The sequence below is a fragment of the Limanda limanda genome, chromosome 5 (genome assembly GCF_963576545.1).
Source record: "Limanda limanda chromosome 5, fLimLim1.1, whole genome shotgun sequence".
NCBI lineage: Eukaryota > Metazoa > Chordata > Actinopteri > Pleuronectiformes > Pleuronectidae > Limanda > Limanda limanda.
Window position 1 is genome coordinate 13,833,157 of NC_083640.1, and position 16,432 is coordinate 13,849,588.

Consider the following 16,432-nt stretch of genomic DNA (forward strand, 5'->3'; position numbering starts at 1 on the left):
ATCGACCCGAGTCCCGAGTGCGTATTGCTCAGTGCGTGGGTCTTACATGCAGTGTGTGTGTGTGTGTGTGAGTGTGTGTGTGTGTGTGTGTGTGTGTGTGTGTGTGTGTGTGTGTGTGTGTGTGCATGACCATGAGTCTGTGTGTGTGATTGGCCAGTGTCGCAGCCATGATTCGGGCTGCAGAGACCGACGCGCCGTGCGGACCAATGGGAGCGCGGAGCAGGCAGAAGGGGGAGGGCAGAGTGCGAGAGGCGGACTTGACTCCATTTGTAGTGGGGGATGTGATGGGGGGGGGGTTCAGATCAGGGCTGCCTCCGCCACCGAGAGGGCACCGGGCAGGAGAGAGAGAGAGAGAGAGACGAGGGGCAACCAGAGCCCGAGGGGACGGGAGGCAGTAGCGGGGACGAGCCGCGCGTCAGGCCGGGCAGCAGGGGGGGGGACGGACGCACGGAGGAACCACCCGCTGGGATTTTTGGAGCTGCTCGGGGAACATGGTGGATTTTTGAGAAGCTACACACACGGAGACACTTGGAGAGTTGGATTTAAGGAAAAAGAGAGAGAAGTAATTGAAGGGAAATCAGAGCGAGGAGCAGGAGCAGGATGCGCGGGCTGCCTGCAGGGCAGCGTGTGTGAGGTAAAGGGCCCCGGAGAGATACCCTCCCAAACACACGCACACACGCCACTGACTGAATCTGGGCTCCCTACTTTAATGTCAGTGATGTGCACCATTAAGAGCTGCTTCCATTTTAAACAGCAGGTGGAGTTAACTCGCACTATACAGCTGATTAACCATTATGGAGGTTTCAGATGTTTGAAATGGAAAGGATCAATTGTGTAATTTATATAAATGTAATACAATCCCACCTGGACATCTCGATATCACAGATTTGAATATACATGATCAATAAAAAGCTGCATGAGGAGCTGCACCCTTCAGCCTTCTTCGAAAACAATGTTAAAGTGCAAGTTCGTGCACATTTAATCTCCTTTTAAGTGGGAGCCTTTAATCAGGATATTGGATTAGTCCGTGTCCGCCATTGTAATGTAATATTAGTAATTATCCTGGGGCCACTTTGCAAAGAGAAGATTGCAGGTTGCTCTAAATTGTGTTTTCGTTTTTCACCATAAAATAAATCAGTAAAGGTCAGCCGCCTCTGTGTGTGTGTGTGTGTGTGTGTGTGTGTGTGTGTGTGTGTGTCCTGTAACAATAACCGTTTCTTCCTAAATATCAGATTATTAGACTTGATTATTGTTTAATAGACTTTATAAGTTAAATAAAATCCGTGATTTGTCTATGTTGATTAGAAAAAAATTATATTTAATATTTGTATCATAGATTTTTTTAGACTTTGCCCAAACATAATTCAAGCTATAATTCAAATTATTTGTTTTACAGGCCGTGAACTATGAAATGAAATATGTTCAGTGACATTCACACACAGTCAAACAAACCGCTTGCTGTCATAGAACAATTTCATATTAATTTTTTATGTGTGGAACAAGAGAAACCAAATTCAAACCAAGACAAATGCACATAATCATGACCTCTCTCCCTCTGTGTGTGTGTGTGTGTGTGTGTGTGTGTGTGTGTGTGTGTGTGTGTGTGTGTGTGTGTGTGTGTGTGTGTGTGTGTGTGTTTGTGTCAGTGGGACATGGCAAACGGAGGGGACCAGTTCGGCCTTGCAGACCGTCCGGACTCAGACTGCATGGATTCCCCGAAACAGACAAAACAGGAAAATCCCAGCTTCACCTCAAACGCACCAGCGTCCCCGCAGACAGCGTCCAGTCCACAGGTACACACCGCTGAGCTGAATGAGAATATACATTTATTATTCTCTTCATCTGGCTTCATGAACTAGTCGATATGTGTTTTGTGTAAATAAAATGAATCCTCATTTTTTTATTGATGTGCAGAACAAAGGAAAAAATATTCAACTCACTGCTTCTTATAAAATTTTGAATTTACCGTGGTTTCAATAACCTTTATTTGAAGTGCACGAATTATCATAAAATTACTATATATACATTAAACAATTTAATACATTTTTTGTACAATATAATTTAATATGCAGTGTGTCCTGTTCTCTGAGGTTTCCTCTCCATGTAACAGTGAGCACTGTTTATATTTCCTCATTGCAGGGGATGGAGGGAATCAAAGTTTTCCTTCATGACAGGGAACTCTGGACCAAGTTCGATGAAGTAGGAACTGAAATGATCATCACCAAGGCTGGAAGGTAGAAGAAGAAGAAACTATTATATATTTCCTAGCCTGTTAAAGGAATATTTATTTAATGTATCATATGTCTTTATTTTTTAAGGAGGCCACACATTCAATTAAAACATTGTTGGGTGGAATTAATGAACATGTATGTTTTTTTGTGAAGTACATTCTCCAAACTTCATTCCTGGGACAAAATGTACAAAATGCATGTTGGAATGTCCTCAGGGGACGTTTTCTTTCTGAGGCCTGTGTGTGTATTAATTTGATTAACCAAATTCATGTCTAATCTGCTTGTGCTGTGAGGTCAGTGCTGATCTATAATTTTGAATTCCTGGATGTGTGTGCTCTCTGTAGGAGGATGTTCCCCAGCTACAAGGTGAAGGTCACAGGCCTCAACCCCAAAACCAAGTACATCCTCCTCATGGACATTGTCCCCGCGGATGACCACCGCTACAAGTTTTCCGACAACAAATGGTTGGTACACGGCAAATATTCAAATATTTATACAAGTAACTGACTAAACATTAAAAGTAATGTTTGGGGGACTATAAAAAAAAAGTGTAGACTATAATGTAATGATGGAGATGTTGTGGAGCAGTTGGCCTGCAATGGTCAGCCTCCTTACTGACTTATTATTATATATAAAAATAAAAGCATATATCTATTTATTGATCACCACAGGTTCTCATATAAGGCTTTTATAAGTTCTCTCTGGTGTTTTGATATCTGGGCCTGGTCAGAAATATCAGTTCATCAGTGGTAAACCGTGTCCACTCGATCTCCACACACACACACACACACACACACACACACACACACACACACACACACACACACACACACACACACACACACACACACACACACACACACACACACACACACACACACACACACACACACAGTGGTCTCTCCTTGCACTGGCTTGGCCTAGTTCCTCGTGTTTCCCCCTGTGTCTGTCTGTCGGTTGAATCAGAGTGTGAAGGGTTCACCGGGCGGACAGACGACACAGACCGGATTAAAGTCTCCCGTTCCTCTCTCTATGTGTGTGTGTGTGTGTGTGTGTGTGTGTGTGTGTGTGTGTGTGTGTGTGTCTGTGTGTGTGTGTGTGTGTGTGTGTGTGTGTGTGTGTGTGTGTGTGTGGCGCTGAGGGGTAAATCCGATCAGACTACAGTCAGAGCCGTCAATGCTCTTGTTCCTCAAAGCATCAGACACTGGTTATTACTGTGTAACATGGCCGGAAACTGGAGGTTTTTTGGGGGGGATAAACTCGCAATGACACTACAAGTCCCAGCTCAGTGCGTAATGGAGGCGCTCGGTGTTTCTGGAGATAAGTCGGTGCGAGTCTGAAGGCACTTTCCACGGATAAAGTTTTTAGTGTGTTTATGTGGGTGAGGGCGATCAATCTCCTGAAATATAACAGACTGTACATTTGCTGCAAGATGTCACACAGGGAAAATAATTTTTGTCCTTTGTCTTTCTTTCTTTCTTTTAAATCCCAGGTCACGTTATTTGACCTTCCAGTCTTTTATAGTTAAAATACCAGCCAGACTAAATGTATCTGTAAAGAATAATATGTAATTTAATAATTCAAATAAAAATTAAACAGGCTATATCAGCACTATTTCCGCAAGGCCTTTATTTTTTCATTCAGAGGTGAAATATTCTTTAGTCCTGACTTTACGTCTCTTCTTCAGATTCTGTTTGGAAGAGAAAGTAGATATTTAACGTTAAGATGAGTTGGTTCTAACCAGTGTTTGGTGATTTAAATCAGCAGCTTGAGGTTCACGGTTTGTGGCGCCTGACACAACATCTCTCCGGAAGAGAAATTGCAGAGAGGCCACAGCGACTTTGGAATAGGTCGAGTTCATTTGAGTCCACTGAGCCAATGTCCAGATGTGATTATCTGCGTAAACTTCAGCAGAACACGTTGCATTTCGTGTCTGTCTAATTAAAGCAGCAGATCGAGCCTCTGCTGCATGCAGCCGGCGGCACAGGCCTCCTGTCTGCACCACATGGCGCCGGGCAGGACAGACCACTGTGTCCCACTGAGGGCAGGACAGACCCCTGTGTCCCACTGAGGGCAGGACAGACCCCTGTGTCCCACTGAGGGCCAGGCTCTGACTACTCGTGTATCTGTCTCGGCTGTGTGTAGGTCGGTCACGGGGAAGGCAGAGCCCGCGATGCCGGGGAGGCTCTACGTCCACCCGGACTCTCCGGCCACCGGGGCGCACTGGAGCCGCCAGCTCGTCTCCTTCCAGAAGCTCAAACTCACCAACAACCACCTGGACCCGTTTGGACACGTGAGTCTCTCTTATAGCATTTTTATTTTTTATTTTTTGCTTGTTGTGGATCTTTGTGTCGGCACAGTTCAGACAGCAGAGTGTGTTTTCCTTATCTGCCTTTTTATTTGAAAGTTAATATTGTGGCAGGCCCCTTAATTTTAAACCTTCAAATAAAAAGGTCGTTTAAAAATACAACATGAGGACACAAGTCTCAGACTCACGAACACTGGTCTCACCACAAACACCCACAGTGTGCTTTTTTACATAAATAACTCTGAGTGGTGATTTTAATTTGAGAAGAATGATTACACAAACGCACAGGTACAGCCTCGACCAGGGGAGCTGGTTCAGAGGTGCGCTGCAGCTGGCGGCACATAGAACACAGCTCCAATCAGCAGGAGGGACACACTTCAGACTGATTCAGGACCAGTCTCCCTCCTGCAGCACCAACACACCAACACACCCCCACACCCCCACCACACAGTCCCAGTGGGAGGAGGCCGAGCGTTGCAGCCTGCACGACGTGATCCACAGCGTTTCTCAGGATGCGCGCTCAGAAACCGACAGAATCGCGCTCTTCTCGGGCCTGGGAAATGAGAGGCTGTGGTTTCAGAGAATTTAAATTCCATTAGCTGATGCATGTCAGCGGCGGACACGTCACCGCGATTAAACTGAGCTCCCAAAACAAGCGCGCTCCAATTAAAACGCACTTGTGGAGTTTGTTAGTTGTCAGCGTCGTGGGAAATAGTTTAGAGTTGTTGTTGCACCACTGATATGTTAAAGCTATAGATTTAACAATGATAAAACCTGTTGAATAAAGACATTCCTGCAGTGTATCGGTGTTCTTTGGTTTGGGTTTAAGGAAAAACCCTCACAGGTGCCATATTTGACAAATAGATTAAAATAATCAATATATATTTGCATCTTATTTTAATTTGGCAGCATTGGTAAAAATAAGAATATTTTGTGACATTCACATGAAAATAAAACCATCATGAGTATTTTTTTAAACCAAAACAACAATATAACAATCTATCATTATTCCTATGCATACAGAACTCATGCCCACATTGTTTTTAAATCTTAGAGAAAGGTGACATATACATAAAAAAAACAATCAATTATTAATTCCTGTTTCATCTGGACTCGAACATTCTGATCCTGCTGGTATGTAAAGTATGAATCTCTGTCTTAAAGTGTCATGTCAGCGTATAGGAATCTGGCTATCTTGACTCTAGGTGGGCTTATACCTTCCACATGTTCTCGAACCACCGGATCCCATGCAGCATCTGCTGGTGTGTGTTTCCTGAAAACTGACACACCAGCAGATGCTGACAGTTCTGTCAGCCTCACCTTCTCAATCTCTCCCCCCGTGCAGATAATACTCAACTCCATGCACAAGTACCAGCCACGTCTCCACATCGTCAAGGCAGACGAGAACAATGGCTTCGGCTCAAAGAACACAGCTTTCTGCACCCACGTCTTCTCTGAGTCCGCCTTCATCGCCGTGACGTCCTACCAGAACCACAAGGTGGGCTTTGTGCAGGGACAGTTTCCACAGTCATGAACTATCACATGTTTTAGAAGGGCGGCAGGTTCACCTTTTTTTATGGATAAAAACAACAGTGAAATGTTGAAGGCTTTAAAGAACATAGGTAAGGTCAACTTGTTTCACCCACTACAAATATAATAACAATACTCTTATGATGTTTAGACATTGGTGTTGGAGTATGAAGTGCATTGATATAATTATGGGAACTGATCTCAAATCAGATCTGTTTTACCGTCACATTTAGATTAGTGCATTAAGTTTTACCTTTGGTCACTGGGCACAAACACGTACACACACACACACACTATTTTTAGAAGTGTTTACAAACACTTGTAAGGACACATAAACAATGACGACATTTTTTTACTTTCGGGATACAAAATACTGACATTAACACAAACATAGAAAGTGTGTGGGTGTGTGCGTGCGTGCGTGCGTGTGTGTGTGTGTGGGCGTGACAGCCTGTAATGACCTGTTTTTTCCCCTTGATCTTGGCTGATCCAGTTTTCTCTCTGTTTGTTAGATAGACAAATTGCTGAAGTCTCTGTTTAAGTCTTCAGCTAATTCTATCACATATCACCACAATCAAAAACTAACCTAAATAAATACAATTGAACTAGATATTCTTTTCCTAATTTTCTACATTGTATAGCTTGTAGGCAGCTCACTTTGTCAAATGTTAATATGGTATTTAAAACATTTTTTTACTGCATACTAATTTAATCTAAATATATTCTTGCACATTATGTAATATTATAAAAACAGACTAACTAATGGATATAACTATAATTATTATTAGCAGTAATATGGTTTTGAAGTCACAATTGAAGTTGTTTTAAATTTAGCAAATTGTTAATATAGGTGTATAGAATTTGTGTAACAGAAATAAAAAAAGTCAAGCTCTTTTTTCTAATTACAAATTTCAATACTAATAGTTATCTTCTCGCCCATGGAAGAGTTGTTGAGCCAGTGGTGTAAAGCTGAGGTCAGTATCACTAATAACTGCACTTCAAAGTTTGTTTGGACCTGAGCTCGTGTCAGATTTCCAGTCCACTTGCCGCCGGTGTGATGGACACGGTCTTTAGCCGCATGAACTCCCTCACTACTCCAAGGTCTCCTCCATGACATCAGTGAGAAAAGTTTGAGGACTTAACATCAAAGCTCTCGGCTCTGGACCTCTAAAAGCTTTGGCTCGAAACCCTCAAACCTGGCGACTGTTTGGGTAAACAGTTTATTCTGTGTCAGCTGGCGAGAACACTGTCCGCTTCGCTAGAAACGTCAGCGGCTGAGGAATGTCGGCCGTGCAGAACTTCACTGGGGCCGCTTTTCACATCTGCAGGGCCTCTGTCTTAAAAATTGAACATGCTGCTGTGTGTGTTTGTGTGTGTGTGTGTGTGTGTAACAGTGTGAGAGCATCCTGTGTTGCAGCTCCAGAGTCTGAGCTTTTCTGTGTCTCATCCTCAGATCACACAGCTTAAGATAGAGAACAATCCTTTTGCAAAGGGCTTCAGAGGCAGCGACGACAATGAGCTCCACCGCATGGCCAAGCTACAGGGGTGAGTACAGAGTACGCATGGGAAACAAAATCTGGTCCTCTCTCTTTTTCCTCCCTCACCCCGGGGGCGAGGGTTGTTATGATGGTGTACATATGCTCCAAGACGTACGTGCGTGCGTGTGTGAGCGAAGCCAAGTGGTGTAAAGAGACGTGAGCCACTGTCACCTGAAGGTTGATCTCAGCCTGAAACCTCGTCTGAAACGTGCAGCGCAGACGTGACACTCGTGCACCGAGCACCAGATCCTGCGCTGCATCGACAGACCGATGATATCACGTTGCTGCTCTTCCATTAAACGGTCACTGCTGATTAGCTGATGCCCTTACATGGCGTGCGTTTGCGTGCCAAACTAATTTCCATTCAAGCACTGTTGTGGCAGGCAGTTTAGGAGATTTTAACGAGCCAATGAGAGAGGCCGTTACTGAGGGGAGGGAGAGGAAAGAGACCGGAGGAAGAGCAGGAGGAGGAGGAGGAGGAGGAGGAGGAGGAGGAGGAGGAGGAGGAGGAGGAGGAGGAGGAGGAGGAGGAGGAGGAGGAGGAGGAGGAGGAGGGAGGGTGGTATTTAATACAGCAGGCAACTGTGTTATTGTGCCGCTGTGGCTGGTGGAGAGGAGAGGAAGAGGAGAGGAGGAGAGTCTATCTGAAGTGACAGGGATGGATGTTTATTTTTAGAGAAGCAAATTATCTCACAGCAGCACTGGCTCTGTGTGTGTGTGTGAGTGCGTGTGTGTGTGTGTGAGAGAGAGAGAGAGAGTGTGTCACTAGCTCAGCGAGAGTCAGGGAGATGTGGCCCGCTGTCCCCTACATACCACAGAGTTCACAGGGAGGGCAGTGTGCTCAGAGAGAGATGGGATTTGAAAGGATGGAGAGCGACAGAGTAAACTTAAAAGAAAAGGAAAAGAGGAAAAAAAAGATCACAAACAACTCAACATGGCAGCACTGAGTCTAACAAGGCACCGGGTTCTGAGCATGCAGCCTACCTGAGGCCATAACAACAGCAGATGCAAATCGTTGCTCCTGCTGATATTCTCCATCTCTCTCTGTTTCTGTTCCAGCAAGGACTACCCAGTGGTCCCTCGCAGCTCCATCCGCCAGAGGGCCTGCCCCACAGGCAGTCCGTTTTGTGGGGAGGGTCGGGGTCTGAGGGTCTCTCCCGAGGCCGCCGGATCCCCCTTCGGCTGCGAGAACGTCTTGAGCAGCAGCAGTCCCCAGGAGCTGCTTGGTCCTCCCCCGGCACACTACACCCTGCCTCACCCTCACCTGCAGCCCGGCCAGCAGCCACAGGTCTACCACTGCACCAAGAGGAAAGGTAGGAGGACGCTGCGTGGGTTTGCTCTCAGCTCACCAAGTAATGCTCAAGTAGTATTATGTTTCCCTTGTTAAAAGTTGTTTTTTTTGTAGGCTTTTCCTAAGGGCAGAGGATGTCACACCTTGTTAAAGCCCTTTGAGACAAATTGTGATTTGTGAATATGGGCTATACAAATAAAGTTTGATGGATTGATTGAATTTGATTGATTTTGCTGTAAAAAATATGCCATCAGTTAACAAACTAATGCAGCACTGACCTACTTTGAATTGTTTAATACTAATAGTTATTTTAATAATGGGAACGACTGATCATTTCCCTCATTATGAAAATATTCATAGTGAATAGAAAAAAACTGCTTCAGGTAAAAGTCATAGGAATTAATGTCCCAGTCAAACAAACATTACATTTTATATACATACACGTGTATATCAACAAATGTTAATATAAATAAATCACAATTTATTTAATTGTTAGATTTTTCCACACACAGCTTCACATCCATCACTGAGGACAACAAATCAAGAATTAACAAAAAAGGGGCTTATTGCATATTGGTATCTCTAGTAGAATACTGTTAGTCAACAAGCTGATCATTTACACAGTTTCTTCTTGACTTCGGAAAAAGTCTTTGATTAATGATGGTCAAGCCAGGTTTGAACGTTGCCTTGAATCCCTGCCACTCTTTACCATGTCGTCTCCAGTTACACTTCTATAACCTGACCAATATAACAGTAAATCCATTTAAGGAGGCTCAGGATTAACAATGCAGTGTAAGACAATGTGCTTCAGCAGCTGCCAGCAGAAGGCTGGTTTTGACCCTTTCAGCGGGTCGACTAAACTCAGTTAGCAGAACGCAGAGGGGCTGTCTCTGTACTTTGTAGCAGTTTGGTGGTTCGTGAAACTCTTCCTCCTGCACGATGATCTGGGACTCGAACACCTCCGACTCAAGTGAGACTCGACAGAAAGACTTAACAAAAACTACAGTGGAGATGACTGATGATGAGAGCAGCGAGATGAGGAATCTATCTAAACATAACATTATTAGTCTCAAATTACTCTTCACATTTCTAAATAATAGGCACAAAGAAGAGTCACAGAGCATTTGCCTGATAACGATATAAAAATAAATTGGATTTCACAGATGCAAAGATGATCGAAACAATTAAATTCCTTCCAAGTCCCACACTTATTTCAATCAGAGCAATTGTATTGTAAACTTCAATGCTGGTGCTTATGTGTGAATTTTACTATCCCCTCATTGGCTCGTGGCTACACCCCCTCTGCCCCAGAGCTGCAGCCCAGAAACATCCTAAAAGAAGAAAATGAGAAAATACGGGCAGAGGATGAAGGCTCTCTGCCGATAAATACGTCACCACACACCTTGTGTGGGTCAGTGAGAGAGATTACTTTGTGTGAGTCCAAATGTTGTTGTTTTGGAAAATTGAAAGAGAGATTGAAAAACAACAATTGTAGTTGTCTATTTTGAGTACAAATAAACACGGAATACAGTTTTTACTATCTAAACTTTACACAAGTTTAGAACAGGTTTAAAATTGTTGATGCCTGTCCGCCAACCACCACAGTAATGAGGATCATTTAATTAAGGAAAATAAATTTACTTTTTTTATTAAATTGAATTGAAGTCTCTTCAAGGTTTTTAGAGCCTTCTGAAATGTATGGAGATCAACAACTGCTTAAAGATTTTTTTTTTTAATTTGATATAATTGCTTTTTTCTCCTCTCAACATGACAGTTTGCAAACCTCCTTTTGTATTTCTGGGATGGAAGACATCAACTTAAACCCCAGCTCTACGGTCACTTGTGCTGTTGCTAGCTTTCAGATTGTGTTTGTACACTTTGAAATTTGCATCAGATTTATTCATGTGCATTTATTTACAGATTCATTCTGATTTAATAATCCACAACTAAAAGATAATCAGAAGCAATGAGTGCAGCCATCTCTCCACACTCTCATTTTAGATCATGGATTTCAGAGGGAAAAAAATGAAGTATAATAACAAGAAGCATTTTCTAAAGCTGCAGTTGATCTCAAGGAGAAAAACATGATTTGCATTAGCTGGTACTTATAGACATGAACTGTGTGGTTTTTAGTTTTTTATTTGATTTAATATTATACGAAGCAGCCAAAATGAACTTGACTTCTCATATACATTCTGTCTATTGAAGTAATAGACAGATTAGGCTATTGAACTGTCTAATGTGGGAACTTGCAGATGGAAAAGCAACATAACATTTTCTGTGTGTGTGTCTGTAGCGGAGGAGAACTGCCCTTCAGGAAACCGTCAGCACCAGTACAAGAAACCCTTCAGTGGCAGCTCACCAAGTGAGGACGAGTCCTACTATCACCCTTCATCCTTCCCTCCTCCTCCAACCGGTCTACCCAACAACACTGCTCGGGGTCTCACTGACTCCCCCTACAGCTCAGACATGGGACAGCGTCAGGCCTGCATGTTTGCCAGCTCAGAGCCCAGACTGGATGAGCTCAACTGTGCATCCTGGTCATACGCCTGTCCCCTCCCCTCTGCCATGACCCCCATGGAGCCCTACCCACCTTACACCCCTCACCCTCCCTACAGCTCCAGCCCTCAGGGCTCGCGACTCAGTGCCATAGCCCACCAGAGCTCTCCGCTGCTGGGAGAGCACATCGCCCACGACCCCTATCAGAGCCAGAGCTCCGGACCTCTATCTCAGAGCTCCCAAAACATTCACAGCCGGCAGATCAGCCCTCCTCTCAGAGAGTTCCCTCGCTACACGCCCAACCTTTCTCCTCCTCTGTACCACACCCTGGAGACGCAAACACACATCAGGTGTCCACCGGAATGGAGTGCAGCCTCCTAACCGAGCCAGAGGACACACCTGAATGACTGTCCAGAGGACACAGCGTCTTGAACTCAGTGACCCTTCTTTCTGCTCTTCTGGAACATGCTGCAACATATACATACCTTTGTAATATAATTGTGAAAAGTTTGATCTTGTGCTGTGTGACAAAGTTCTCATCTATTAGCCATGTCTCCCCCTGTGCTGGATGGAGCAGTGGATTGTCTGGACTTGAAGCTTCAGATGTTAGAAAAAAAATAATAACCGCAGGACGATCAAAGTTGTTGTTTATCATCTTTTCATAACTCAAAGACTGTTGTCGTCCAAATGTTTGCACTGTGAGCCCTGTTCCGGACACACCCAACACTTCCCCTCTCAATGACTCCCACTCTTTGCATTGTCAAGGATGTAAATTGTGACCCAGCGTCAGACAGGCAGTAACATTTACAGACCAAAATTATCTCAGCTCTCAGAGCGGAGCCTGAGGGAGTCATTTTTTTCTTCTCTTTAATGGAGCAAAACATGGCTCCATGCTCAGTCTCAGTGAAGGAGAAAAGGCATGAGTTGTCTGCGTGCATGCGTATGTGTTCATGTGTGTGTCTTTGTATGTAAAGCCTGTGTCAGCTCGGCTCAAGGATACTATGAGTTAATTTCCAATGAGACAGGCAGTAGTAGCTGCGGGCGCTGCACTGCAGAGATAAACAGTTTGTTTAGACCACGCTACAGGCTGAAGGACCTGTAAACACTGTTTCCACTGCATTCTGGGTAAATGCACATCTCAGCCTCACGCAGCTGTCACTGCTGTCCTCTCATTCACCCCCAGCCAACCAATCATCCCTCTCCGCTCACCAGCAGCCAGCCAATGAGCGTGCGCCTCTGTTTTCATCCCCAGCTGACGAGTCCGAGCTGGAGTGCAGCGGGTTTCATGTCTGCGTGTTATTGCCCGTTTATTGTTTGTTTCTGAGTTTTTAATGAGTAATGTTGATCCTTGAAACACAAGGACACACAGTGCTGATCATGTTGATGCTCCGACTCTTAATTAGTTTAAGTTAGTTTTTTTTCTTTATTTTGAATCTAAAGCATCCCTCCCATACTCACACAGCATTAAACTTCGACTAGATTGGGTCATGTGCATTTCCCTGCAGATCTGGGTAAGACCCTCATCCTTATGGTTCACTGTGAAGAAACATTTGTGGCTCCCGTTGTGCAAAATATGGTTAATTTTTGTGTATTGAAGCAGTGTTTTTATATATTTTCCACCCAGGTGTTTTACATGCAGTAACATGTGAGAAGGTACTCCATCCGTGTGCAGAGAGCAGATCCTCGTCATTCTCTGATATGTGTTTGATTTGTGTGTGTGTGTGTGAGTGCGTATGTGACAGTGAGATGTAAAAGATGAAAATGTTTGTGTTTTATAGCATTTTTCCTGCTCATAGTATTTATTACTCTAGATTTTGAAAAAAAAAGATTGCTTTGTTGTTTGTTACCTTGTAAAACAAGGTGTTGTTCAGAGATATTTGTTTCTCTTCTGAAGGCTCCCTTCATGGTTTCACCCTCAATCTCCAAATGGTGATAAGTAATTGTGATACATTTTTTCTGTTCTATGGAAAATAAAGACAGATTTATATACAGAAATTGAATACATTTTAGAGAATGTTGCGTAAGTCAAAGGTTCGCGGTCGTCTTCTTTGTCATCAGATCACAAACGCAGCAGAGACGGACTGTTAACATTCCTGGCCGGTTATTTAAAGCAAGTTCAGCCTCGTGGGAGTGGAAACTCTTTTAAGTGCAGTGCAGTTTATCAGTTTCAACGCATGTATGAATATGAAGGACCTGATAACGGCACCAGAAGACAAGAATGTCCACACACCACTTGCTGGTCCCATAAACATATATATTTCAACTCGTGGGTCCTTCTTCAGACCTGTGCCGGAAACATCACTTACCTGGGAGGTGAAATTAACAAGTGAATGGGAAAACATTTGTGCAGACACAGTTTTGCTTCAGATTTTTGTCACTTATATCCAGCAGCCATTAAGCTGGGATGCACTTGCTCTTGTATAAGAACATATATAACAACACTAACCTGCTACTTCTCCCAACATCCATGTCCCAAAATTGTCTGACTGTCCCATTCAACAATGTAGAAAGTATTGTTCTGATTTTAACCATGTGTCTTATACTGTATAAGTTGTCTCAATCTCTTCCACTTAGCAGCGAGCACCCTCCCCCCCTTAAGAAAAAATAATGGCGTGGGCGCAGTGCATACCTTGTCCGCCTGCTCTTATCTGTGACAGGTTGTTTGCTATCCTCAGTCTCCACCAGCTGGAGCCCTTCACTGTCAACCTGCTGCTTGGAGGGAGGGGGGGGGGGGGCTGCTGGGGATGGAGGACAAAGGAAGGTGTATGGGGGTGCTGTGGTGGTCCTCCCTCTCTCTTATAGTTTGTCCTACAAACTGCTGTTCACCCTCCCTTCGTCTCACCCGGCATCTTATGTTTTCTCTCACAGCCGAGTTAACCTCTCACACTGTACACCTGCTCGGAGTTTACAGCAGTGAGAGCTTTATTTTGAAAGAACAGATCGATTGACACAACACAGAGATTTATTTTCAAAAAGGCTGTTAAATCCTTGAACTTCTAATCCAGTGGATTTACATTTAATAGCCTGGTTACATGGCTGTTACGAGGTGTCCGACGTCTTTCGCCCTCCTCTGTTTCTCTCTTCCCTTCTCCCTCTCTTGTAAACCATGAGGTCCGAGGTTAAGCAGGCAGCTCTTCAGAGGGTCTGTTCCTCCTTAACCCCTCGTCTCCAGTCACATTCAGGCCAGGGCGAGGAGGGAGGGGGTGGGGAGCAAGATCTCAGGGGGCCTCTCTAGCTCTCAAGACAGATTGCATCGCTTCATGCCTGCTTGTACAGTAACAGAGCTCAGTGGAGACAAGTGTATGGCTGGGAGTCAGCTGAGAGAATAAACCTTTGGGTAAAGTGGTAAAGTAATATCAAACAGTGTGTGTGTGTCTGTGTGTGTGTGTGTGTGTGTGTGTGTGTGTGTGTGTGTGTGTGTGTGTGTGTGCTCTTGTACAGCTATCTTTGTGAGGACCAGTTTGAGTCCACAACCCACAAAGTGAGGACATTTTGACCAGTCCTCACTTTGTGACACCCCTTTAATGGACTGTTTGGGGGTTAATACTTGGTTCTTGGGTTAGGGTTAGAATTAGGCAGTAAGTTCGGATGGTTAGGGTTAGGGTAAGGGGCTAGGGAATGCATTATGCCAATGAGTGTCCTCACTAAGACAGCTGTACAAAGCTGTGTGTGTGTGTGTGTGTGTGTGGTTGTGTATAAACCATCTGCGGAGGACTTTCTCAGACACACTGGTTGGACAGTAGATGGATGAACCTTTGTGATCAAAGAGCCTAAGTAGTGCTTATCGTTATCTCCCTGACACCCCCCACATCTCCACCCTGCCTCTCACTCGCTCTTTCACACACACACACACACACACACACACACACACACACACACACACACACACACACACACACACACACTCCGCCTGCCCTCTACATATTCTCATCCTTATCCAAACTTTCTCGCCTGTGATGGTCTCTCAGAGGCACAGAGCCCAGACGACAACACACACACATTTCTTTTATATGTTTTGATCATGTGCACGGTCAAGACACCAGACATAAAAAGAAGGAGAAGACTGGCATTTTGAAATGTCACTCATTTGGCCTCCAGACATACGTTTTCCGTGAGCTGCAAAACCGGGAGGGTATCTGAGGACTGCTAATGTTTCTGCTGTATTGTATGTTAAAGCTGAAGTGCAGAAACAAACTGCAATTTCTCCTGCAAAACAAGCTTTTTTAAAGACGCCCAAGACTTATTTACAGCTTATTTCATTAGAGTCGGAAGTCGTGAATATATAAATGTGTATTTGGAGTCTCTTGCAGAACTCTGAGAGGCACTTGTGAGATGTGCAGCATTAGTGATGCCATTCTGCGTGGAATAAGTGGTCTGAGATGGAGTGTAATTGGTAAAGTTGATTATGTTTTGTCTCCATGGGTCTGATGGTGCTCCGTCTCTGTGAAAGTAAAAAGGCGACAGCTTATTCTGTCCTGACTGGTGTGGTACTAATAAAACAGCTATTATACTAGAATGCCGCAGAGGATAAAGGAAGCTTGGATTAATGCAAATATGATGTTTGGAAATGGATATAAAAATAGCAAAAGTCTGAGCGTATAGGATATTTTTCTTTTCACTTAAGCTTGGCAGATGGTCCCACGTCCTTGGGTAAGTGATATTTAAAGAGCTTCATCAGAACAAAAAACTTGAGGCCATTATTGTGAAATGAGATGATTGATGCATAAAACCATTTTCTTCAGCACATCGTAATATAGCAAACCATAAGTATGTGTAATTAGAATCAGAGAGCTCTGCACGGCACTCAGACGACATCACGATGGCAGTGCAATTACGCAAAACAATAAATGCTTGGCCATTACACGTGGCGCAACAAAGTAGGATGGTGGAGGTTTATTTGAATGGTACTATCCATCCTTGCTGTTATTTAAAAGCCACAAGAATGGTCTAATGCTGTTAAGCACAGTATCGTAACAGGACTCCGACCAAAGCTAATTCCCCACTAAATGAGAGTTTATGGCTGAAACAGCCTTGA

General features: G+C 44.0%; 1 protein-coding gene across 1 annotated transcript; it reads left to right on the forward strand.

The window, feature by feature from the left end:
* The first annotated feature begins 473 nt into the window (after nucleotides 1-473).
* On the forward strand, nucleotides 474-13,372 carry LOC133001937 (T-box transcription factor TBX5-like). Its single transcript, XM_061071657.1, has 9 exons — nucleotides 474-634; nucleotides 1,647-1,793; nucleotides 2,140-2,234; nucleotides 2,576-2,695; nucleotides 4,377-4,524; nucleotides 5,885-6,037; nucleotides 7,523-7,614; nucleotides 8,667-8,920; nucleotides 11,195-13,372. Exons 2-9 carry the CDS (start codon nucleotides 1,653-1,655, stop codon nucleotides 11,776-11,778), a joined length of 1,587 nt encoding a protein of 528 aa, XP_060927640.1. The 5' UTR covers nucleotides 474-634; nucleotides 1,647-1,652; the 3' UTR covers nucleotides 11,779-13,372.
* The last annotated feature ends 3,060 nt before the right edge of the window (nucleotides 13,373-16,432 follow it).

Coding starts and splice junctions, on each gene's coding strand:
- LOC133001937 (XM_061071657.1), top strand. CDS start 1,653: ATGGCAAACGGAGGGGACCAGTTCGGCCTTGCAGACCGTCCGGACTCA. Junction 1,794..2,139: donor AGACAGCGTCCAGTCCACAG/GTACACACCGCT, acceptor TCCTCATTGCAG/GGGATGGAGGGAATCAAAGT. Junction 8,921..11,194: donor CCACTGCACCAAGAGGAAAG/GTAGGAGGACGC, acceptor GTGTGTCTGTAG/CGGAGGAGAACTGCCCTTCA.